Below are 27,469 nucleotides of genomic sequence, written 5' to 3'. Positions count from 1 at the left end.
AAATTAGTTTCAGGTTGGTTGGATATTCAATGGACAAATATAAATATTAGCATTTTAGCTCAATAGCTTCCAGGTCATGAGACTAATGACTTGAAATCAGTGCAGGACCACAGTACTACACTGCCTAATCAGGACACACCTCTTTTTATTCCATTTTAAATACTTCTCATATTTCTTAACATTTAAAGAGTAATTTGTTGATGGACCCTAAATGAGACCATGGTAGTTAAGAGCGATGGGTTGGACATTGAACAAGCCGTGATCGTGCAGCTATCACTGGGTGGAAACGGAGGAAGGTGCCGCTACATCTAGAACGATCGAATATCCAACCTGAAACCAATTTCACCGCGGTAGGGGAGGAATGGGGAAGAGTGATGGAGAGGAGGGATACAAAGAGAAGAAGGGAGGGGAAGAAGGGAGGGGCAGAGACAAAGCTGATTGGTCCTGCACAGGAGGAATCCATATAATGGCGCTTTTCCACCGGCTCGCCTCGCCTCGCCACGCCACGGTTTAAGTAGCGTTTCCTCTAGCATAGTACCTGGTACCAGGTACTATTTTTAGTACCTGCTCCTGTGAGGTTCCAAGCGTGCTAGTAGTAGGTACGATGCGATGATTGGTCAGACTGCTGTCACAGAAGAGACTTCCCACACACAAATCAAGCCGAACAGTACCAAACTGTAGATCCCTTAAAACTACTTAATAATCCTAAAAATGTGGGTTAATCTCCAACAACTACCAGGGAAACCTCTATATTTAACAGGAGTCTTTTAAAGTGGAGTGGTGTATTTAGGGACAGCACCGGCGATCGCGAGTGGCATCACAGACCGCTGCCGTTGTAGTAGGAGGCTGTACTCCGGAGGCTGTACTCCGGAGGCTGTACTCCGGAGGCTGTACTCCGGAGGCTGTACTCCGGAGGCTGTACTCCGGAGGCGTTACTCCGGAGGCTGTACTAGATTTCTGTGGACAGAAATCAAGCCGAACAGTGCCAAACTGTAGATAAGGTAAAACTACTACTGTGTGTGTGTGTCGTGTATAAAAACGAAGTCACCGCAGTTTCACTCAGCCGTGCAGTGATGTCTCCGCCCACATTAAGTAGGTACTTTTTTGTAGTGGAGATGCAACCTAATTGTGCCGTGTCGTGCTGTGCCGAGGCGAGGCAAGTAGAGTCGGTTGAAATACCTAAACATCCCAGATGCAGTGGACTTCCTCAAACCACTCACAGCCAGACTGCCAGCAGACATTTTGTGCTTGGTTTTAATAAACCTTTAAAATGGTTTGTTTTACTTGCTGGTGGTTTCTTGGGAGGATTTCCCCGAGGTCTGGACATTACCTGAAATTAAATCTCTAAAGCCTACTACGGTAGCCTGGAAGTGCAAACCACTATTACAATTTTACTTGATTTTGAAACAAAATCTTAAATCTTAAAAAAATGTACTTTTACTTGAAACAATTTTACGAATACCAAAACAAATGAACAAAACTTGAAACAAATTTACATTTTCCCAAACATTTTACAAATACCAAAACAAATTAACAAAAGTTAAAACAAATTTAAATTTTACAAAACAAATTTACAAACTGCGAAACACTTTTACAAATCCAGAAACAAATTTACAAATGCCACAGTCCTTACGGAAAGGGAATTTCCCAATTGCTGCGAGTGACCCGGAATGATACCGTGCAGTAAGAATAGATACTTGTGACCGAGTGAGGTTTTGTCATGGATGTATTGTCTGGATACAGCCCCGCCCCTTTGGCTCTGTTCATTCCTATGGAGTTGCTCACACAGCGCATGTCAAAAAAGTCCTGGTCGCAACAGTGGCCTCAGTATGCATTTGAAGGAATTGTTTAGTCAGGACAGCTGCTGGATGAGGGCATGGCTTCTTCTCAGTCATGTAGCCTTAGGGCAGTATAAAATCAAGAACATATTCTGGAAAAAGTAGGCCTAAAGTAAATTTTATTTTAATGTTTTGTCTTAGTTACAGTAGTAAATGAGTGAGAGCTACTTTTCATTTGAGACCTCCAGTCTAAGTTCCATTTTTGATAACTTTGCACTATTCAAATTTACCCTCCTCAAGCTTTTTTCTCCTTTTTTACATTTGTAAAAAGTGCTGGATCATTTTTCTTTTGAGATGCTAAGTTCCATTTTTTACAACACGTGCACTGCATTTGTAATGACAGTTTGACAGTTTCAGAGTTTACAGTTTGTTCAGAATAAATCACTTGGAGTTCTGTAGCCCTCAGTAAAACCCCTTTGAGGCATTTTGAGATTCAAAAAAGGTTTAATTAAAAATTTTAAATGTTGCAATTAAACCTTGTTGCAACAATGTTGCAAGATGCAATATTAAGGCTAAGTGTGACACTTTCTCTCCAGAAATTGAAAATAAAATAAAGTGATACCTCAGTTATTACATTATCAAAGGATTTTTGTAATGCAAGGCCAATAACGTAATAACCAGCCAATAACGTAATAAGTTATTACGTTATTGGCTCAACAACTTTATTACATTATTGGCAATTTATTACGTTATTGGTTTTATTACATTTAAATTATTACGTTATTGGCCGTTATTACATTATTGGTTGTTAGTACGTTAGCTGTTGTTAGTATGTTAGCTGTTGCTACAGGGCTTTTTATAGCCTTTGTGAAATTCCATGAATTAAAAATATAGAAAATAAAGATTTATACATGCCTATGCTCATGTCTCGAGGTGTATTGCTGTTACATATTACTGTAACAAAGAAGTAAACTGCCAGACTACCGGCATTTTGCCTTTACCCCCCAGAATGCATTGCGTGTTAGTCACACGGTCTGGTGAGCTCAATAATATGATCATGAGTCTGCACAACATTTTTGACATATGCGCTGTGTGAGCAACTCCATAGGAATGAACGGAGCGACACAAAAAATCACCAATGATCACTTCTGGGTCACGCGCAGCAATGGGACATTCCCTTTCTGTAAGGACTGTGGCTTTTGTAAATTTGTTTCAGGATTTGTAAAAGTGAGGAAAATGTAAATTTGTTTTAGAAAATGTAAATTTGTTTTGGAAAATATAAATTTGTTTTAAGTTTTGTTCATTTGTTTTGGTATTTGTGAAAGTGTTTTACATTTTGTAAATTTGTTATGGAAATGTATGAAAAGTGTTTTGCAAATTTGTTCCGGAAAATGTTTCGAGTTTTGTCAATTTGTTTCTATATTTTTTTGCACTTCCAGGCCACCGTACTAAACACAAACTCTATTTATCTCTTCCAGTTATTATTGTTACTTTATTTATTAGAAATATATATGTCCTACTGCCACATAGCTGTGCACTATTGTCACTGGTAGATGAATAACCATGGTCTGGTAGCTCTGTAATCACATCATCTGCATCAGTGTGAGATCCATGTGTAGTCAACTGGGAGTCTGCTCTGTCAGTGATGCTGTCATCAGATAAAGAAACTTCATGACATTTATCCTCTTCAGATGAGGACTGTTCTGTTGAAGGTGATTTTTCTTTGGTGTAAATGTAAAATCTAAGCAGCTTCAGTTTGGTTTGTTCATAAAGTCTGCCAACAGTGCAATCTGAATCAATTTGGTTTCTTTTTAAATCATCTTCAGGTCGTCCTTTTGGTCCTCACTTGTCGGTATTCATTGTTGCTAAAATGAAACCATCCCAGTTCAATCTTTTGGCAAGTCTTTTCTCCTGCATACTGTCTTTGACTTGCTACACCTTCACCTTGCTCATTATAGAGGATTCCTTTTTTCCTTGATTACATTGTCCGTGTTCCTATTTTATTTCTTAATTTCTGTAAAATAATCTCTTTATCCATGCGATTTTTAGTGTTTTTTCCCCCTTCTTTTCTTTCTTTCTTTCTTTTGTTCTTTCTTTTTTTGACCACATGCCCTTTCAATTTTTATCCCAATTCTTTGTCAGGGGCTCTGTAAAAACTTTCTCTAAAAACTAATTGAAACTCATTTTTAAAACATGGTATGCAGGGTGTAAAACAAGTCAAAACTAAATAAAAACTAAAACTAATGAACAATCTAAAACTATTATAACCTTGTAGCCTACTGGCACTTATTTTTTCCCACTTCACACACTGCTGAAAAATAAAAAGCAATCCTGTCTCATGTCACAAAAACGTTAAGGTCTGAGTTTAAAACAGTTAACAACACAGAAATGTTGTACATGAAGACATGCTGACAGTGTCTAGTATCTAAACAGATATTTCCCGTGATCAAACACCACAGTGCTGATGTGATCACTCCGTGTCCTTCACTTATGGACTATTTTAGGAAAAATCCAACACATTGTTTCAGAACTTCCTTGTTATTTTAAGTGTCCCGGCAGAAACCGAGGGCCCAGTGCTACGGTGCTGATCAGCCAGGGTGACAAGTGCTGCTGGAGAGAGACAGAGAGAGAGCGAGAGAGAGAGAGGAGGGAGAGAGGAGGGAGAGAGAGAGAGAGAGAGAGAGAGAGAGAGAAACAACGGGGCCGCCTAGGAAACATTAGAAACACTCTTCTTCCAAATCCGCGACTCAGTCCAGAGGAAGAGAAAGGGAACGAACAAAAGCATTCTTTGCTTTCATTTTAAAAGAAGAACGAAATAGCAACACGCTTGTCAGGGAGCCATTTGCTCAACTCAAGCAGAAAGAGCTGAGAGGACGGTTCATCATCTGTCCTCCACCACCAAGTAAAAGATTGCGTGAATGTTGTTGCAAGCATCAAGAGGAATCCAACAAAAACAGCACGACAATGAGGATCGCGTGGCTGCTGCTTTCACTCAGTGAGTCCGCTTTTTACTTTTAATAAATAACTGCACGAAACTTCTCCGTTTTGAGTCCGTGAAGTTATGTCATTTTCAAGGGAACATTACAAAACGTGATGAAGGCATCAATGTGATATTTGAATTTTTTGTTTACCAGTCCTTATCTTGGGGCTATAGATTGTGTTTTTGCTGCAAAGTCTTGCATTCAGCAGCATCAGCGGCGTAATGCAGCGCTAGGTGCCCAAAGGAGAATAATGTGACTCTAATAAAGTATACATTTTTCAGCTTAAGTTCACCTATCTGCAATACACACACACACGTATACATATACTTTAAGTCTATGTAAGGCGCTGTACAAATATATATATTTTTTATTTTACTGTGTCTGATTTAATTATAATAACAACAACAAAAGCAATGCTCTTTGTCCACAGATGAGGAATCTTTGTCTTTGTCTTCACAGGTTAGTTACAATCACAACACAATAAACTCAGTAAATAAAGGAGAAAAAAGCATACACAATAGTGATAATGAAGATGGTTTCATTGTATAATGGTTGTCACTGAAAACATGGCTGCCAGCACACCTGGTTATATCTATGCCTGTTTGAGTCATCACTGTACATGTTAGACAACTCTTCTGGGCTGGAAAAGGAAAGTTTGTACAACTCATTCTCTCACATCGAAGTCCATAGAGAAAACATTTTCATTTGAACTTAGTGATGGAGGAAGTAGTGGATCAACAACTTCTGTATGCTGTGAATGAAGAGTGAATAATTTTCTTTATGGACTATGGTGAAGAGGAGTAGGCAGTTTGCATAGTGAAACACATTTAAGTTTCCTGTTGGAAAGGCTGTCTCGCTGCAAAATAAAGTTGCAAACATCCACCACCACTGTATCCTCCACATGAGGGGGCGCTGTGCTAATCTCAGCTGACATGGGCGGAAGGCGGGGTAAATCGGAAACACATTGTTAAGATATTGTAGACTGTAGGTATACTGTAAGTGTATGGAGGACGGAAAGTGCCAAAATTAAATAAATAAATACACCATTAAATAATTACTTAAATGTGTCATTAATTAATTAAATGTGTTATTAATTAAGTATATAAATAAATGCACCATTAAATAATTACTTAAATTTGTCATTAATTAAGTAAATACACAAATACACCATTAAATAATTAATTAAATGTGTAATTAATTAAGTAAATAAATAAATACACCATTAAATAATTAATTAAATGTGTCATTAATTAATTAAAATACCAATTCATTTTATGTAAAAAGAAAAACATATAATTATTTCACTATTTAATTAATTATTTCATGGTCCGTTGCAGTGCATCATTCATTTATTTTATTTGTCAAACTCACCCATCAAAGTCAGTGGTACTAATGCTGATGTAGTCTGATTCATTGCTTTGGTCTGAAATAGCATGCTTGGAGAAAGCCATGTATCCCAGAATGCATTTCGCCGGAACATAGCAGCAGAGAAAACAAATATAAACCTGAAGTAAACGCAGAACGCAGTTTTAAGATCATTTGAGGCGAGAAATGAGTCATTTAGAATTAAAAAATGTGGTTTGTATATTCAGATATGACGTATTTATAGTTGGGCAGAGATGTTGTCGGAGGTGATCAGCTCCGCCTCTGTGGATGCTGGCGCTCACAGTGCCTGGCTCAGAGCAGCGTTACCTCAGCCTGTCCTGATGAAATGATCCGCTGGCTCAGACGTCTCTGTCATTAGATGCTTGGTGTGATCCATAGATTTGTTGTTGACGTGTTCTTTTGTTTTAATGTAAACGTTTTGACTTGACAGTTTGAAAGTTTGTATATTATTAATGTTTCCACATGGTACTGTATATTTTTCTAAAAATAAATTAATACATTAAGTTAAATATTTAAAATGAGAAAATAATATATATGCATTTATTTTATATTATATTATTTTATAAGTATTTTATATGTTCATTTATCATCACTCTGTGATGAGGCTTAAGCACTTAGCGCCATTCAAACAGTAGAACAAGCAAGTAGCTAGTGGTCCAATTGAAGAGATCGTCAAGTACTCCTGTACTTAGCGAATATGTACTCCAGTAGTATTTCTCAAGTATGTACTTCCCAAGTGTGCAAGTACTTGGGTATTGAGAAAGGGCCATTGATTTTTAGTGGTTGTAAATAAAGTTTTGTTTGATGGAAACCAACGTAGATGTGAATAGTGCCACCCAGTGTATAGGAACGTGTTCACTAGCTCTGCATCAATCCATTATGTGGAATCGATTTGCCTTGACTTGATGTACAGGGTCACCAATCAGGTGCTAGAAATCCACCCACTGACTTTGATGGGCAAGTTTGACGGATAAAATTAATTAATGATGCACTGCAACGGACCATGAAATAATGAATTAAATAGTAAAATAATTATATATATTTTTTTTACATAAAATGAATTGGTATTTTAATTAAGTAATGACACATAAATACACCATTAAATAATGAATTAAATGTGTCATCAATTAATTTATTAAATGTATTTCATTTAGGCACTTTTCGTCCTCCATATAAGTGAGCCTTCTGTTAACTTAAGTCAGCCTTAGACCTGTTTTTCCTTGTGTCCCCAATGGCAGTTGGGTTTTCAGGGAAGGAGAAGTTGGAGTGGTGAACTTGAACTGTCCCTTGAGCAAAAGCAAATGTATAGCTATTGTATTTGGTATGAACAACTTCCTGAAGATGTTTTTGGTTACTGTAGCAGCTCTGTAGCTTCTTCTTGCAAACAGTTGAAAATCTTCAAAAAGAGGTCGAACATGTGTGACACGCATCTGGCCTGGCGTTTTGTTTTTGTGAATTTTATAAACTGCTTCTGCTTATCCCATTGATCTTACTGCTCACCTCTATAATTCAGTATATTTTGTTTTTGTTGTTTATCCCCAGATGGACATAACATGTGCACACATGTATTGTAACACTTTCAATAAAGCTACTGCCAACCATCTCTAAAATAGTCTAATAACCAATGAGCCTAATTTCCTAATAGACACAATTGCTGCATTGCATTTAAAGAAGAATAATAAGAAGAAATCCATTCCATTCTGTTGGCTGTATAATTGAGGGTGTAATCAAGAATGTTCCTAAAAATGTAAACTGGTCTTTCACTTCAAGAGGTAGATCATTGATCAGAACACAGGCAAACAGAGGTTTGTTGCATGAATGTGGTGAAGTCTGCCACCTCTGATTGCCTTGTTCATAGAATGAGGACGCCAGAGAACAGAACTCAGTTGAAAAGTCATCTGGTCCATGGGATTTTCCATTAGATATACATGTAAGGCCTTCATGGAGTTCAGAGTCTCGATTGTGAATCAAATATTGATCGAAACGACATTACGTTCTTGAGGGGAAAAACAGTGTTGCGCTTGTAGCCATTGCAACAGCATTACATTTGATCTTTTTCCGCTTATTTTTGTAAATGCTTAGTTTTAGTTTAGTTTCGTATTAGTTTTAGTGTTGGTTTTAGTTTTGTAATATGGAGTATTAGCGATGGAATTTGCTAAGCATTTTATGGATTTTTTTTCAAAGTTTAACTTCCAATATATAACCAGAATATATTGGATATAACCAGAACCAGAATCAGAATGCAAGTTGGTAATGATGTGACATTGAAAATATGTAAAGCCTATAACTGGGACTGTTTATAATCAAACAGAACATTCCTCATATTATCAAACTGTCTGTTTCTTCTCATGAAGCTGAAATTTTTTTTTTTTCCTGGTCCTGGTCGCTTTTTTTGATAATTTTTCTTGCATAATTGTGTTATTCTTAATGTTCACCTCAGTGATTTGCAAATGTGTATCTTCACATTGCTGTTCATGCGCAAAGATCAGAATCAGAATCACAATTTTCTGTAATATTTGGATTATATGAATATCTATACAGCTTAAACTCATAGGACTGACACACCCTGTTTCACATCCAGATGTAATGGACGTTGGCATGTGGATGCTCTGAGGAAACTCAGAAGAACCTCTGCTTTCAGTAAAGCTGAGTGTTTTCATTATTGTTCGATCATGCAGATAAAAGGACTGTAACCTCCCACTCCCTCTCTACACCCTGCATACCATGCTTTAAGTATCCATTAATTATGCCCGTGACTGGTACCATCATGGTCTTTGACTTGCTCTTCTTCTCTGTGTTTTCATTCCTCAGCTCGTGTTATCTTTTCCTATACGTCATCATTTTGTGTGAACTCCCCTCATGCCTCAGCCTCTGAGGTGTGTGTGTGCCCGTGCGTGCATGCGTGTGTGTGTGTGCGTGTATACTATGTGTGGCTCAGTTACAGTACTCCCTTGCAGATAGCTGCTGACACATGCTGTGATTACAGCAATACTTTACTTGTTTAGAGTACTTGGTATGGACTAGTTACAAGTTGGTCCCTTGTATGATACTGGCCATGGGTTAATCCAAATATTCAAATTTGATTACCTGATCAAACTCAGACATGAGGAAAAGGACCTCAGATCATACCAGCATCTTGGTATTGCTTCATCTGTTGTTGTGGAATTCAATCACACTGCTTCATCTTTTTCTCTTCCTGGATTAATAGTGGGCAGGACAGGATGCCACACAATAACTTGGAAACACCACACCCATGGTTGCTGCCTATATCCAGTGTTCAACAATCCCTGACTTCCCTGAGAGAAAACAATAGTCTCACCCCCAGACTGCTTTCTTGCCTCTACACACCTAAATCACATCCACACATATCCACTGATGATGATCAGCATATGTGTTTGGATGACCCTTGGGAGACAAATTCATCAAATAGTTGGTGTAGTGGTTAGCACTCTTGCCTTTGCAGCAAGAAGACCTGGGTTCAAGGCCTGTTAGAACAAAGGCCTTCCTGCATGGAGTTTGCATGTTCTCCCTGTGTGTGTGGGATTTCTCTGAGTAGTATTCCCATATTTATTCTATGCAATTATGTCAGTATGAGCATTTGCTTTCTAAAAATGTCACTGAACTTTTGCTGTGTAATAGTAACAATGAGCACTCAAACACACCAAACCAACAATTACTAAAAATACACACAAAAACAGGTTTTGCACAGGCAAGGGACTAGTTTTAATAAATAATAGGGAGATTGAACAGCTATTTTTGGAAATTTTAATTTGATTCTGAGAAATGTTCAAAGGCTACTGAGAAAAAAAAATCTAGTCAGAGATTGGGCTATTTGTATGTAGCAGTATACTGTAAGTAATCGGTCATGTTTCTCCTCTGCAGGCTCCCTGGTTCACTGTTCAGATTCCACTTCTGAGAGTCCATCTACTACTGAAGATGGACCATGGACAACTGCAAATACAACTGCTGTAACAAATGCAACTGTAGTGACCCCCAATTATGTCCCAACACAACCACAATCATCCCTTACAAACAACCCATCATCAACTCATGAAAACAACAATATTGCTCCTACCTTTACCACCCCCACAGCTACAATATTAGCTACAACAGCTGCAACTGCTCCAACATTAATAACAGCCACAACAAATGGCAGTGATAACTTGTTACAGACAGAGGTCTCACCATATGCCACAGTAGGACAACAACCCACGACTCACCCCACCACTGCTTCTGAGATCAGCAAAGGAGGTATGTTTTCCTGTGAATTCCCAATACACCAGCGTAACGCACTGATAAACCTGAAAGGGTCTCTGTGATTGAGGTTTGAAGGTACAGTTAAGGTTTTCAGTTCAGTCATGTAAAATCACATAATTAATGTATCGTTAACATCATGGAAGTATATTTCATTTCAGATGCTATTGTATAATAACAGCTTTGAGTTAAACATAGACACACTTTACTCTCCTGTGAAGTACAGTTGAATGTACATGCAACTTACACAGTATATGCACTTAATTTTAACCAAAAAATCCAGGCCAAAGTAAACCGCAATCAAGGCCAAAAAAGTGCTGGTCTTTTACTCACAGTGAGGACTGTTATAGTGGTAGTTTTATTCTTTGCTCCACTACCTGTTGTTAATCTTGACAGACAGACAGCCAGTGCACAGTACAGACATGATAGTCAAATTTAGTTCTGGATCTGTCATGTTGGCTGTACTGTACTTTTATATCTGTGAATTACAATTAGTTTTATTCACACACACACACACACACACACACCAATCAGTGGTAGTGACTTTGTGACCAATGCAAGCAATGGCGGGTGGGTACCTTGCTCAGGAGCAGCCCATTACTTTGATCTGTCATGGGATTTGTGTGCATGTATTAACACTAATTTATACTGCAAAGGTCAGTGATCATCAACAATCAGTGATCATAGTGTAGTTACAGCTGTTTTGATAGGGAAATATATTAACTGCATCAGCACATCTCGTTTGGATCATATAAAAAACAGAAATAAAGGTTGTCTTGGTTTGTTCTCTTTTATATAAGCAGGGGTGCTGCTCACAGGTTCAGGTACTGGCTATATTGGCTCGAGCCAACCCACTCCCATTAAAGGATATGTATGAATGTGTGCTGTATGAATGTGTGAGTGAATGTGAATGGGTGAATGGCCAAACTGACTAGAAAAGGACTATATAAATACAGACCATTTACCATTTACAGCTTTAAAACAATGCAGCTGTCAGTGTTGTTTTCAGGAGGGCTGCACGATTATTTGAGGACATGATATTTATTGTTGTTGTGTTATTTCTGTTTGAGATACAGAGAAAACAACTATGCCTGTGACAAGTAACGGGAGGGGAACATCAGGGGCCACACAGCCGGCTGGGAAGCCAGAGACCACCACCATCCCCCCCACTCTAACCACAAGAGGGTCTCTTGCATCTGAAACCACAAACACAAGTGGAACCACATCCCAGCAAACCACCACCTCCATGGCCATTACCACAGAGCATCAGCAAAAGAGATTTGAGGTTAGACAGGTCTTTTCACGTAGGATTCTGGGGCCTCATTTAAAAAAAAAACTGTGCATAGGTAAACATGAATATGGTATGATATTCTGATTTATAAAAACCCACACAAGCTTCCCTTTATAAATCACAATGAACTCACGAAGCAACGCAGTTTTAATAATGACAGATTAATAATCATTGACAGAATGTGGCAGATGCTGTAAATCCAGAAGGTCAATAGTTCTGCTCCACAACAGATCACACTTAAGTTCCACTCCTCTGCACACTAAGGGTTAGGGAAATAATTTCAAGTAAATGGTTTGAAGGGCGAGACATTGTTTGTCAAATTGGATTTGTACGTACAGTAATCACCATATCTAGGAGCCTGTTTCTGTGTGTGCTGATGCTGGATCCAGTGTGGCACAGAGATCTAAGTTGGAACTGGCTCACATTCCAGGTCTTTGAAAATTCTCTTCATCTGAAGCTTTCATATGTCTGATCCTTGAGCAGAGACAAAGCAACTATTTTGCATCATTGCACATTGTGATGACATTCCTTTTGATTCCCACCAAACCTGTTTGAATCTGATTGGCTTCAGTTCAGGGAATTAAACTGATTGTAAATGCATGTTCTGCACAACTACAATGATAATAATAATAATAATAATAATAATAATAATTAGGGGTGTCACAATTCTCCAAATCCTTGATTCGATTTGATTTCCAGATGGTCTGCTATTTTTAGACTTGACTAGTTTAGTTTAGGATCACTGGTTTTATGTCATGATAACTAGTTGAATTTTTTCATTCCCTTTATGGTGTCATCCATCCATCCATCATCTATCGCTTTATCCTCCACCAGAGGGTCGCGGGGGGTGCTGTGCCAATCTCAGCTGACATATGGCGATAAGTGGGGTACACCCTGGACAGTTCGCCAGTCCATCACAGGGCCACACACATAGAGACAAACAACCATTCACTCTCACCTATCCCACATTATATGTTTTGGACCGTGGGAGGAAGCCGGAGAACCCAGAGTAAACCCACACACACACACAGAGAACATGCAAACTCCATGCAGAAAGGCCCTTGTTCCAACTGGGGCTCGAACCCAGGTCTTCTTGCTGCAAAGGCAAGAGCGCTAACCACTACACCAACTGTGCAGCCCCTTCATGGTGTCATGAGTGATATAATGTTTGCAATGTACTACACTAAGGCCTTATTGGCAAACTTAAACAACTCATTAATATGAATGTAACAATAATCAGTAAATGCTTAAATCCAGGGTTTTCCACCACAGAATAAGGTAGCATGTCTGATGCTACAAACACACCTATAGCGCTAGTTATCGTTTAAGGATTTTGTTTTTGCTAGTCTATTTGCCGATATGTCCTTGGGCAAGACACTTAACCCCCACATTGTTCCTGACGGCTGTGTCGATTGGGTGAATGGCAAAAATTGTAGTGTAAAGCAGCTCTGAATGGTCATCAAGACGAGAAAAGCACTACATAAATACAGGCCATTTACCATTCAAGAGTTGTCTGTGTTAACGAAGTTGTTTTTGTAGTTACGTCTACATTCTTATGATGCTTGTGAAGATGTCCTGTGCCACACACTGTGGTTTTCTTGTCAACAACGCGAGCAAACCTTTTTCACACCAGTGGTTTCAAAGAAGCGTGAGGGAGTTTGAGTTTGGTCGATGTGTCGCCCAAATCTGCAGTTGCCATGGTTACTATTAGTTGGCAGCAGCTTCGGGTTAGTGATAGGGGGTAACGTGTAGTCATGGTACAAAGGCTACAACCACAACACTGTGTGTATTTTTTCCCCTCTGATCATTTTGATCAATATTTGATTTACAATAGAGATTGCCATCCCTTATGATACTACTACTACTACTAATAATAATAATAATAACAATGCTGATTGAAGTCTACATTGGCAGGTGTTTAAATTGCTAGAGTGTAGTTTACTTTGTTATGTGTTTTTTCTTTTTTTTGTTGTTGTTATTTTTCTTCTTTTATCTTTGTCATTTCATCTTTACTTTGTATAAAAATAACCAATGTGCCTTTGTGCATTGTCAATAAATAAATCTTTAAAAAAGAAAAAAAGTTCAAGAAATATAAAATATAAAAACACTATACAGAGAAAAATATATATAATAATAAAAGAGTACAAGAGATATAGAATATAAAACACTACAAAGAGGTGGGATATGTACACAGTTTGGGTGGGTGAAGGGCAAGTGCAATTGCAGGTATTGCACAGTGAGAATATTGCATTAGGGAGAGGGGGTTGTAGCCGTTTTCCATGGTCCGGCACGGACCAGTGGTTACTTCCACTGGGCGTGCTAGAGACACTGGTCGCGACCAGTGGCACAGTGATCATGACCAGTTACTATGTGGCACGGACCTGTGGTCACAACCACTAGGGGCGCTAAAGATACCTGTCCTATATTTAAATATTTAAATACATATACAATGACAGTGCAACTTTAATATAAATCTAAAATTCAAGTTAAAATAAATGAAACATTAATAATATACAGACTTTTAAACTGTCATGTCAGAACGTTTACATTAAAGTGCATAAAATGCATCAATATGCGCATCAAGCTCATCACCTCCGACAACGTCGCTGCCAAAGTATAAATACATCATATCTTAATACACAAACCACATGTTTGAATTCTAAATGACAAATTTCTCGCCTCAAATTATCTTAAAACTGCTTTCCGGGACTCAAAAAAATATTTATTCCAGGTCTATATTTGTTGTCTCTACCGCTGTGGTTCTGCCGAAAGCAGAGCTGTAACATCACTCTGGGAAATAAGATTATTCTGGGCTTTTTATGGCCTTTAGGAATGATGTACAAATATGAAACTCCATGAATTAAAAATATAGAATATGTAAATCTATAAAAAGCCTATGTCCATATCTCGAGGTATCCTATGGACACTTTTACAGGCGTCTCTTTTACTATTGTGGTCAATGGGAAAATTGCTTTTTTGGGCCGCATGAGTATTTTTTTTGTAGTCCCATGAGTGGCCACCATGACAAAATTGTCTTCAAGGCAGAGGGGGCGGTGCTCTATCCAGTTCTTTTCATACATCCATGCTCTACATCTGCAGGCAGGGGGATTGCTCTAAAGTACCATCAAACCATGGTAAATGCATTGAAACGATCCCGAACGAGCAGACAGGTAGGATTAGGAAATCCGTTTTGCAAAATAAGATAATAAATGAAGAATTTGTGATTTCCAGGTGCTCCAGGACAATACACTGCTCCATCATTTCTGGGGATCGTTTGTGTTGTGTTGTGATGTTTGCATTGCGTTTTTCTTAATGTGTTGTGTTGTGGGATTTGCAGCGTGTTTTTTCTTAATGTGTTGTGTTGTGATATTTGCAGCACAGTGTGTGTGTTTTTTACTTTGGTGTGGGAGAGTTTCAGTTTCCAGTAACAAGACTAACAGTAAGATTAAAAAGATTAAAGTAGCAAACATGTTTTTTTTTTTTTTTTTAGCAAGCATACATTTTAACAGCTTAAAATTTGTTTTTCCTTTTATCCCGGCTGGCAGGCACATCGGTGCTTTGGACTGACATTTCTTTTTTTTTTGTCATTTTTCTACAGTATTCTCTAAACAACAAACTGGAGGTAAGGGTTTCCTTTTTGGTTTTGATTTAAGTTTTTATTTACATAAACAGTACCTGTATAAAGTTTGTGCTCAGGTTTATTAAGCCTCTGCTATTGTCCTGTCTATGGAGACAGGCCTTAACCCTTCCACTCCTTTCATCACTTTAAAACAATGGTGGGTCAGACATGCTGATTTAGTAACATTTCACTAGCACATGGTTTTAGAACGTGTGACGTTTATATCAGTTCCCAGTGCATGTCCTGATTTGAAGTACATTTTAGTGTATGTGATACATTTAATATATTTTGATGATCCTCCCTCAAGCTGGTTCAGATGTAGAATTAAATTTGGCACATTTGTCAGACATATGACATAATGTATGCATTAAGTTACTTCCAATTCAAGGGGGGCAGGGCTAGCTCAGAGTCATTTTTTGACAATTTTTGAGTTCTCTTTGCCTAAACAAACAAACCAATATTAACCATGTGTTATCGCCCTACTTGTCTAAGGTTGTTTTAGCCAAAGAATGAGCTATTTTGTAAGTAAATCCACAGTCTAGATCACAGAGTTTAGATGCTAGATGCTTTAACCTACAGTCTGCCATAACCAAGTTGCTTGTGACTGTTTGGGTTTGTTGATGTGGAATTTTGCAAATCATAATTACAACATTCACATGATATACATGACATCCTGAACTCAGAGAATGAACAAAAAATTAGGTTGGCATAAGTTAATGAGTCATGTTTGAGCTGCAAAAACATTAAAAGTGAGTGGCTGTCAAGTATTAAAACATACCAGTAAAATACAGAACATTTACTTGGTGGACTAATAGTGAGAGAAAACTCCTATTTAACAGAATGAAGCATCCACTCTGACAGAATCAGCCACTATCTATTAAGGATAACTGCTTATGTTTGTAAACAGAGTTTAAATATTTTACTGTTTTTCATAGTTGCTTTGGTGATCATTCCTAATATTTGCAAAGCAGTATGTGTATTTCTCAAAACTATCAGCAGCACATTAATCACATGCTCAAATTCGCAGTTTGTCTCTCAAAATTAAATATTTAAAAGTAGGCAGAGTATTTTTATTATTGCTTAAAAAGATTGCTACTTAAGCACCAGCAACAACTGCCTACATTGCAAAAAAACATAACAAATTAAAGAGTCTAAAGGGGAGTTGGAAAAAAATTAAATAAAACACTTAAATATCTGCAGTCACATAAGCAAGTGTGTATACAAATTAAACTCAACAATCAGCTACACTCCCTGGTGACTTTATTTGGTACATAGGGCAAATAATAAAGTATCAGGACTGACTTGAACCACTCTGATCGCTCTTTTCTGAACAACTGCTGCTCAATGGATTTTCTTTTCGTTATTACAGAACAGTAATAGTAACAGTATAGTAAGAAGTGAAGTCAGCTGAAAAGGATTTTGGTCAATGGGTGGAGAGGATATCATGCTGGGGAGCCCTTCCTGCCTTTTACTAGTTTCCTTCATTTCCACACCTATTTCACTTACCCACACGGTTAGAGTGCAGTAGCAGCTGTGCACTCTGTAACAGATCAGAAATAATCCTTGCATCACTGCACAGGAAGACGTTATCTCATCTATCACCGCTGTCCTTCCTCTCCCTGCTTTCTAACTATATTTACAATTTGCTACATTCAAACCTTTGACTGCTAATTTTGTGGCTGATCACTGTAGCTGAGGTTTGTTGATGGCATTTCAGCTCATTTGTCATTTAGGCTATGTACTATAGCATTGATGGAATTAATATGTAGATTTTTACAGATGTGTAATTATACCCTCAGACAGACAAAGACAAGGTGCTGGTGGAGGTGTGCAGGCAACTGATGGCAAATTTGGAAGATGGAAACTGTACACTGATATGGAAACACCAAAATGGCAAAGTACAGTTTGAAAGTGTGGAGATAAATGGAAAAGGTATAGCACCCCTCCCCATTGCTTAAGTCATATTTGTCTGGTTAAAAAAAATAATTATTTGAAATTTTTTGCAGTGAAACCCAGCCTCGCAACCCAGTATTATGAGGAATTCTCCAAGGTAAGGACTACATATGGCTACATGTATGCAGTTTCAAATTTTGCATTTTAATTCCTTTGCACTCTAAAAGCAGCACACCAAAGCTTAGTTCATGCTACACAACTTTCAGCTTGATATGCCAGATTGCCTGTAATCAGCATGTGATCCCCATTGTGGAAATGAGACTGGGGTCTGCAATGACTCCAGCCACCCCAGCCAATCACAGACCCTGACAGGGTGATGGGGCCTGTAGCAACCAATAATGTAATAACGGCCAATAATGTAATAATGTAAATGTAATAAAACCAATAATGTAATAAATTGCCAATAATGTAATAAAGTTGTTGAACCAATAACGTAATAACTTTTTGCCAATAATGTAATAACTTATTATGTTAGTGTCTGGTTATTACGTTATTGGCCTTGCATTAGAAAAATCCTTTGATAATGTAATAACTGAGCCAATAATGTAATAACTGAGGTATCACTTTATTTTATTTTCAATTTCTGGAGAGAAAGTGTCACACTTAGCCTAAATATTGCATCTTGCAACAGATGCTTAAATATCCAACCTTATAGATACCCCTCCACCCTCAAACCCCCCTCCACAGGAGGCCTAAAGGAGCAATTAAGAGTTTGATTTATATGTCACTCTTAGGGTTCCATTATAGTACTCTGTGCATCCAACTCCGTGACCATACAGGCGCTTTGACGGGGTAGTGTGTTGAAGTTTTCAGTATGGTATTGCAATTCACCGCCAGAACGCTAGGGGCTGCGGGAATGAGTCAATGACAGCACCGCAGACTCCATTGGTCTCAGTTGCCTCGACTGATGATAACATTTTTTGGAGGCACACGTCGGGCTACAGAGAAGCTCTCCGACAGTGTTTGCGACGATGGAGAGGGCTCTCCGTGGCTACAGAGAGCACTTTGCCAGTATCATAAACAAAGCTTTAATTTTACTCTGGGATTGTTGAATCAGCCAAAAAGCAACAATAAATTGCTTGTAGATTTGGCTGAAAATGTAATAACTAAGCCAATGTTTGTCTGATGCATATGCTCTAGATATGCTGCTCCTAAATTGATTTAATGCACTCATTCACCCACATATGCACAACCATGTGGTTCTTGAATTAAAGAAATCTGTAAATTCCATAAAGATAGTTTTAACTTCATGTAATTCCAGAGGTTTTTGAAGTGTCTTATGTGCTGATGTGGATGGCATAGTCACATAAACACATGTCATTACCACTAGCCATATGTAATGGGCACCTTTCTCTTTCTTAGGGTCAGTCTTTCTAACATCGCAAAGACTGCTGCAGGACGCCTGTAGCTTGGATAACGATGTGGTTACCGAGATGATAAAACCAAATGCAAATGAAACACGAGGGAACGCGTGTAGCTTAGCCTGTAGCTGACTATCGCTAATGCTAAACAACAGAAAAAGCACACAAAGACAGTTTTACGGTTTGTAAATATTGTAATATACGTATTGTTGGCACTGCTCCTTCCTTCAGGTGAAGTGTGGTGCTGTGTCCTGCTTTATATTGCCTGAAGTTTACGTTATTGATTTTATTACATTTAAATTATTACGTTATTGGCCGTTATTACGTTATTGGCTGTTATTACGTTATCGGTTGCTACAGGGTCCGAAACCTCAAGGAGAAATAGAACAGAGTGACATCAGAGAGAAGAATAAACAGACATGACAGAAATCCCAGACAGCACTGGTACAACATTAAGTAGTTGACCTGTAGATATGAAACTAAGTTAAAAATAAACCTGGTTCAGGCATGATTGTGTCAATTGTGAAGCGTTATCAGTCAGAAGCTTCATGTCATGTATGATTCCCAGTCATTGGTCGGTCATTTTGTTTGACTCCAAAGACTCTCAAAATTACTCTTAAAATTGTGTGAACTTGGCTGACAGTGTTTTTCTTGTGTTTTCTTCTCAAAGAGGCCAGCAGATAACAAAACCCTAATTGCCATCCTGGCCTCCTGTGGAGCTCTGCTCATCATGATCGTCATCCTTGCTGTTTGTGCCTCACACCACCGGAGGCCATACAATGAGAATCAGGTTGGTGTTCTTACACTACAAAGTGACAGAGAAGACCATCACATTTTTGCAGTTCTTTCTTTTTGAGGTGTTCCCTTGTAGCTGGTCACCCAACATCTCCATACCTGTTTCCAAAAGTCATTAAGGAACTAGACTTTTAATTTACTTAAACTGAAGCGGAAGATGTGAACATGACTACAAGAAGCCTCTTGGATGAGATAAAAATTATCTTCAAGAAATGTACAAGTCCTGATGCACTGCATGTTCAAGTGTTTTAATATGATATAAATATAAAATGATCTCCCAAATTATTCTTAACCAGTCAAATTCAGTAGCAGACTAAGACATGATGACTGACCCTCAATGATCATTGCAACACAGTCAGTCAGTCATCATCTACCGCTTTATCCTCCACCAAAGGGTCGCGGGGGTGCTGTGCCAATCTCAACTACATCGGGCAATAGGCGGGGTACACCCTGGACAGTTCGCCAGTCCATGGCAGGGCCGCAGGGATAAAGACAAACAACCATTCACTCTCACGGTCAATTTAGGGTGTCCTATTTACCTAATCCCCACATTGCATGTTTTTGGACTGTGGGAGGAAGCTGGAGAAACCCCACACACACACACACACGGGGAGAACATGCAAACTCCATCCAGAAAGGCCCTTGTTCCAACCGGGGCTCGAACCCGAGTCTTCTCGCTGGAAGGCAAGAGTGCGAACCACTACACCACAGTTTTGCACCAGTGCCACACTGATATATTTTTATTTATTTAAAGTGTGAGGAAGTGGGAACACATTGTCCATGTGTGATATAAAGTCACTGTTTTTAGTCCAAATTGTGAAGCATTACCATGTTTTCATTCTCATCCTGAGCATGTAAGCATGAGGACTGCTGATTCTTAACCCTTTAAGTCCAAGAGAAACCTCTTAGCAAATAGTGTGAAATAATGCACTTATCACAAAAGAATGTTGCACATCTACTTAAACAGCAGAACATGGGCTACAAGATTATATAACTATACTCCAGACAGCACTGCTGTGTTAACCCATTCGCCAGATTTCTGGCTCTACCGCTATGACACTTTATTCGGAACACACAACATACACCTTAAATAAAAGCAAAGACTCCACCAATTACATTACATTACATGTCATTTAGCAGACGCTCTTATCCAAAGCGACTTACAATAAGTGCATTTAAACATTTGGGTACAAATAAGAGCTAGAAGTAAGTAAGAGCTTCAAGTTTTTTTTTTGTTTTTTTTTTTTCTTCTTTTTTTGTCGTCGTCGTTATCGTCTTAGTCGAGGTAGAGTCGGAAGAAATGTGTTTTTAGTCGGCGGCGGAAGATGTGGAGGCTTTCCGCTGTCCGGATGTCGATGGGGAGCTCGTTCTACCATTTGGGAGCGAGGACAGTGAACAGTCTCGAGTTCTGTGAATGCCTCTGCGATCCTCTCAGTGAGGGGGCAGCGAGCCGGTTTGCCGATGCAGAGCGAAGTGGGCGGGCTGGGGTGTACGTTTTGATCATGTCCTGGATGTAGGCTGGACCGGATCCGTTTGTAGCATGGAAGATATATGTCAAAGCTAGGGGTGTCACAATCTCGATTGTAAATAGAATATCGATCGAAACAGCTTCACAATCTTGACCTTCAAAAGCAAAGATTTTAACCATGGCAAGGATTTAACCATGCCCCCAACGTGACATCCTGAGAGAAGGGAGGGGAATAAACAGTGTTGTGTTTGTAGCCATTGTAGCGCGACTACACATTACCCTATCCCAATAATGTCAAGGAAAAAGTTATTGGAGGTCTGAGCAGTGCAGATTTAGTGTCTTTAATAACAGATTGCTGGACCTTTAGAGCAACACAGAACTACATGTAAATTGTACTATAATAAGGCCTTAGTGTGGAACATTGCAAACAAATGATGGACATTTTATCACTCATGGTACCGTGTTGACAATCAAAATGGGAATTAAAAAATTGTATTAGTTATCGTGACATAAAATCAATGATCCTAGACTAAACTAGATAAGTCTAAAAATTGCAGACCCATCTGTGCTAAAAGAGAGAGAAAAAGATCAAAAGCACCAAGGCATCAGAGAGATAAAAGCCAGGCAAAGAATAACAACAACAGAAATCGCTTTGTGAAAAAAAATTGTCTTCCCTTTTGCCGTGAGAATTTTTTTTCTTCGGTAAATCAATCTATATACAGTCAGACAGATGTCCTCTGTGACAAATCATTTCAGGCATCTCTAATGTAGGACATTAAGACCCTGGGGGAAGCATTACAATCTCCATATACAGCAGCCTGCCCTTTGCACACGCCGACATTCTGCTGATTCTGATTAGCTGACAGTGCTGTCAATCTTATTTTGGTGAGTATAGCTTCACTCTATTGATTCTAATGATTCTAATGAGGTGTCATTCACTCAAATCTGTTGCAGAGATACAGGCTTGTCTACTCAGATACAGTTAAAGGAATAATTCACCGTTGGAAAGATGAATCGCGGAACGTTTGTGGCTGTTAGTAAGTGTATGTCAGTGGTGAACCATGAGCACTACAGCTGGGCCTTCACCTCAGCCATCATTGCCGAGAAAATAAATCATCGTGGAAAAAAAGCAACAGTACAATAAATTGAAAGCGTTAAACAACTGTAATTCTTTAATTAACAATGACAAGGATGTAAACAAATAGATCATAACATCACTTACATTCTCTGCAACAAGATAAATTCTCAACATCAACTTCATAAAACTGGAGACCATTTAGGCTACATAGTTGAAATTAAATAAACATACTCAGTGCAAACATAGCCAAAATCTGGAAATATAAAATGAGGTCACCCCGTGACGCTGCTGACACTGACAGTGAGGCTCATTTCATCACCATGGACAGCGCTATGAAATCATGGCGGACAGCAAACCATACAGACAAACGGCGCAGTCCACTGGCGGCCGGGGAGAAGACCCGCGAGGGGATCCTTTCCGCACATTCTCAAATTTTTGTATGTGTATGTGTTATTTTTCCTTTTCCCTAATAGGAGTGTCAGAGCCACTCAATACACTGTAGTGCAGTGCATGTTGTAATGAAACGTCAAACGGATGAAGTAACCAGCACTTTTCAAACCACACTTAAGCTATGGTTATTGTCCCCGGCACTTTTATAAACAAAGTGACGCCCTTGAGGGGGCTTACAACATAGGCCTACCTTACATGGTCTTTCCTTGTGAAGTGGGCGATGGCAGCGTTGTAAAGTTTGTCCGTTGACTTGAGCTCCAAAAGAAGTCCTTTTTTTATGGACATCAGTACCAAAGCTCCCAGGCGATCCTGTCCAGTACTGTTTCTGGCATGCGTCTTGATGCGCTTCATGCCGAGTAAGACTGCTCCACAGGGGAGGTGGACACGGGGATGATCAGCACCAGGCAGGTGCTGCTCTCAGTCAGCTCTTTAAGTGTCAGAAAGTGCAGCAGGTCTGACGGGCTCCTTGCCTCAAAGTTTGCCATGTTGTACATGACTATCAGTTCAATCTTGAGCCTGGGGAAGTCAAAGTGCAGCCCATAGTTTTCACTGTGCAGCTGCCGGTAAGCTGTGCGCACATAATAATAATTTTCATAACCTTTTTTTTTAAATTCCAGTTCTGGAGTTGGCCTTGAAAAAGGCGATGTTAGCTAGCCACAACATCGCTCTCATCTCCCGCCAACATTTTACTGTCTCTCAACCTCTCTCACCTCTCTGGGGTGTGTGTCGTGTAGTGTTTCTGTGGTCTGCAGTTAGATCTGCGCTGTTCGGACTTCACGAAGGCCTAGGATCTTTTGTTTTTGGCCCACCCACTTAAAATCGAACCGTGATTGGTCAATTTGCCCATCACTCCCCAAACCAAAACACATAGCTTGGCCTTCCACGGGATTCGCGAAGTCCTTACCAATTAATGAGCCAGCTAACCGGGCCTAATAAAGACAGACGATATCCTGAGTGGATAACATGTAACCCTTTCATCGTTGATGGGAACTTGACAGAAAACTTAACTTTAGAACATGAGAGAAAATATATTAAATGTATTAAATTAAATGACATAGATTTTTTAAATGTATGTATATGTATATATATATATATGTATATATATATATATATATATGTATTATTATTAATACTCATATTTTTTGGTCCAGAATTATTTTTCAGTTAAGGCGTAGAAGGCCCTGAAGGTTCCCCACTGGTGTATGTAACTGCTGAGAAGTTTCAATAAAGAGCATCAACTGTCCTCAAAGTCTGCATGCTTTAGTAACTGTAAGTTACACCACTCGGGTTACTACATAACTCTTTACCTATATCACTTATGGGAATAGTTGCCACTATAAAAATGAGAATTTTACCAAAAATCAATTACCTTTTTTCAATGATCCCCACTCAATCACCACCAATTTGGTTGAAATCATTAGACTCTGCCACCACTAAATTCTCTGGAAAAACAAACCAGCACGCATTAGCTTAAAAACCCTCCAAAAAGCAAAAGCCTATGGTGGTCTGGAACTTCCAAACTTCCACAATTACTTTCTTGCAAATAAGCTTCAGTATGTCCAAATATGGATTAAACACAAGTCACTGGACAGCCTGTGGCTAGACATCGAAGAAACACAAATGTCCGGTCTGCCATTTATTGGCAAAATCATCAAACGGCATCAGTGCTTTAAAAGCATAAATATAAATACCTCCATGTCAGCCTGGTGGGAATTAATTAAACTCACTGGGTCCTCGCATATCCCCTGTAAATTTACCCCAATCTGGAATGATCGAGACATCCTGCGAAATAAAACAACATTAAAACTCATAGAAAGAAAAAGGTATAAGGCACCTTATACCTTTTGGTGGGGGGCGTGTGAGGGGCCACCTTGCTTTGGGGGTCCTCAGGATGGGGGAAGTGTGGGCCTGGTCTGGACTGCCCCTGGACTGTGGGTGGGGCCGCGATCTGGGGATCATTGTCGTGGGGGGTGCATTGGTGGCCTGGATACGGGCCCTACTTCATCGGGGGGGGGGCGTAGCTCCTAGTCGGGTGGGGGTGGGTCCAGTCCTTCTGGTGCTCGTGGGGTGCCATGGTGTGTCTCTGGCCTGGATAGGCTACCCCCCTACTTGGGACATGGGCAGGATTAGGACGCATGGCTCTACCAGTCGGGAAGCTGGCATCCTATATGGTCTTTGTCGCTCCTTGGCTGTGTTGGGTGTTGGGGCTGGCAGTCTGGGGGGGTTGTGGTGGCCTGGGGGCATTGCTGGATGTGGGGCCTGCTCCCCTATGCTCGGTCTTTGGGGTGTCAGGGTGGCATAGCTGCGGCCCATCATGACGCACCTACCTAAAGGTGCGGTGGTGGGTGGTGGACTGCTTGCCCGGGTCGACGATGGGCTTCAGCACTTCTGGATGTTTGGTGGGGCCCCAAGTCATCGTGTCTTGAGCTGGTTCCTGATGCCGACAGCAAACTCAGTGACTTAAGTATCAGTACCTCATAAGCCAACACTTAAAAAACCTCGGCCATCACTTTAATTTTAAATAACGCAATTGTTTAAAGGCAGTTGAAGAGTTATAAATTACCATTGACAATGAAAGCTGGTCTAGTGACCTAATCTGACTAAAGAAAATTTAATACCGCCGAGCCCTCTCTGCACAACTGACATGACTTTGGTTTACAGTTTAAAATAACCTTCCATTTCTCACCCATACATTAACCTTTAACATAGTTGAAAGTTAAAACTTTGTTGATTTTTTTTTTTTTAAGTAATAGGCTTTTAAAACTGTTATTTCAATATATAAGGACACCATTAAAAGGCCAAATAGCTGACTCAGTCTTAGAGATAAATCATATTAGAGATTACCTGGGGAGTCAGTCATGAATACACATTTTTTCAAGATTTTGTTCTCTTAATCTCTGCAGCAACACCTTACAGAGGAGCTGCACACTGTGGAGAATGGTTACCATGACAACCCTACGCTGGAGGTGATGGAGGTTCAGCCAGAGATGCAGGAGAAGAAGGTTGCGCTAAATGGAGAGTTCAGTGACAGCTGGATTGTCCCCATTGACAACCTGATCAAAGAGGACATACCTGATGAGGAGGACACCCATCTGTAGGCTGGGAGAGGCAAAGAAGGGAAGGAGAGGGTGAAATGACCTGGCCCAAACAAATAAAATAATTCTCACTCCCTGCACACACAGATCTTTCACTCCTGGCCAAGGGATTGTGTCCCTTTAGCTACAGAGGACCCTGCTACATTTACCTGCATTAAGTAGAGTAACCAAGCTACCATATTAATGCAGTTTTTCTGTACATTCAGTATCCTCCAGAAGACAACTTGTCCGTGTAATTTATAACATTTTTGTTACTCAGCAAATCCAGACCTATAGTCCTACACTGCAAATGGTATTATGTGTGTCCATGTACTGATCTAAAAAAATAAAATAAAACCCTAATTGTTATATTCTACATTAGCTTTTGCATGTGTGGAAGCACAAATATGACATATATGTATATTGCATGCACTGCTGCAGTTCCACAGAAGCTATCCAGCTCAGGATACCCCAATCATCCTGGCGACTTACTTGGTCTGGGCTATGACTTGATTGTTGTAGTGGTACATCTAAACATTTACCTGATTCAGAAAATACAAGAATGCAGACTATGTTTATGGCAGATGAGTTTATGATACTACAACAAATTGTGACTACTTGATATAATCTAAAATGTTGCTAAATGCCCTTTCCAAGTAGAAAACAGACATGCAACATAAAGTATTCAACAAGTTGGAGGCTTGAGAGCTCCTGATGGCAGGAAATCCAGACCTGGATTAACCATGGTTTTATCTCTCCTCTAATCCAAAGATTAAGCTTTCTTTCCAGGTAAAGCCAGGATCACATTCACACTGCAAAGGATATTATGAGTGTCCTTGTATTGATCCAAAACAATTAAATAAAGCAGCTCATTACTCACTGTATCTATTGTTGCACTCAAGAGGAGCTTATTATCTTGTAATTGTAACATATACACAGTATAAAGGACATCCTAAATGTTATATGATGGTGAGTGTTCAAATTGGCTTTTCTGATAAACATGGTAAGCAATCCCATTTGATTGCAGCATACTTATATAGAAGGTTTAGCGTTTCCAGTGATACTCATACATTTGTTTCTTTACACACAAAAAAGCCTTGAGGAAGCAATTAAAAAAACTTTAAGACCTCTAAAGTTGAGGAAAATTATTTCATGTTACAAATGATAGCTTGGTCCTTTGCTAAAGTGCAGCTGGAGCAGAGGTTATGAAGTTATTTTACTGTTCACCCTGATTGTCTGACTGATAAGTTTTCATAATCATGTTGGACTGTATGATGTAATAACTGATGCTATGGAAGTGATGCCAAAGCTGCTAAAATTATACTCAGGTTTTAATAATGAGGAATTATTCAAGAGTTTTCTTGGGCTAATAATATTTTTTATAGTTTTTACTTGCTTTACAAGGTGCAAAGCAGGGAAGCTGTATTAGAGCAGACAAAAGTATCTCTCTGAAATGCACTACACTGACATTTATATAATAGTGGAAGGCAATTACAAAATAGTTGATCAGTAATGCCATAAAAATGCAGCCTGATAGTGTTGCTGATAATGGCATAAAAACTCTCACCTTAACACCATTCTTTCTTTTGAGTTCTCTCTATATATGCATATATTATGTGTGTGTGAGTGTAAATTTATGTGTATGTAATGTATGTAATGTTTTATACAAATTAAGTAAATGCACAACTGGCACTCCTATCCACCTTTTTCTTGTGTGTATTTGCATGTCTGCACTCTTCAGTTATTATATAGCCCACCACCCCCCACCACCTTTTTTTTTTTTTTTTTTAACCCAAAGTACTTTTACCAGTATTTGATATATTTGTGGTTTGTTTGCTGCTAAAGGCAAACAGCAGGGGTCTGACACACTGAAGCTGTAAATTGTCAACCGCCATGGCGGTCATCTGCAAATAAAGAAAGCATCTTTCCACTTGGTACCTTGGTCTTGGTTCAGTTTTCTTATTCTACATAACAGTTGGTG

General features: G+C 39.2%; 1 protein-coding gene across 2 annotated transcripts; it reads left to right on the top strand.

Annotated features, from left to right (window-relative positions):
- The first annotated feature begins 4,447 nt into the window (after positions 1 to 4,447).
- On the top strand, positions 4,448 to 27,423 carry podxl (podocalyxin-like). Of its 2 annotated transcripts, none has more exons than XM_058625852.1 (8): positions 4,448 to 4,773; positions 10,028 to 10,396; positions 11,476 to 11,684; positions 15,289 to 15,312; positions 17,109 to 17,241; positions 17,316 to 17,359; positions 19,294 to 19,413; positions 25,318 to 27,423. In XM_058625852.1, the coding sequence occupies exons 1-8, from the start codon at positions 4,743 to 4,745 to the stop codon at positions 25,510 to 25,512; spliced, it is 1,125 nt and encodes a 374-aa protein (XP_058481835.1). In that variant the 5' UTR covers positions 4,448 to 4,742; the 3' UTR covers positions 25,513 to 27,423. The 2 variants fall into 2 exon arrangements, with proteins under 2 accessions (XP_058481835.1, XP_058481834.1); XM_058625851.1 differs by having other exon boundaries at positions 4,449 to 4,773; positions 11,470 to 11,684.
- The last annotated feature ends 46 nt before the right edge of the window (positions 27,424 to 27,469 follow it).

Source organism: Solea solea, chromosome 3, assembly GCF_958295425.1.
Source record: "Solea solea chromosome 3, fSolSol10.1, whole genome shotgun sequence".
NCBI classification, from domain to species: domain Eukaryota; kingdom Metazoa; phylum Chordata; class Actinopteri; order Pleuronectiformes; family Soleidae; genus Solea; species Solea solea.
This window is presented reverse-complemented; position numbering and strand designations above follow the sequence as displayed.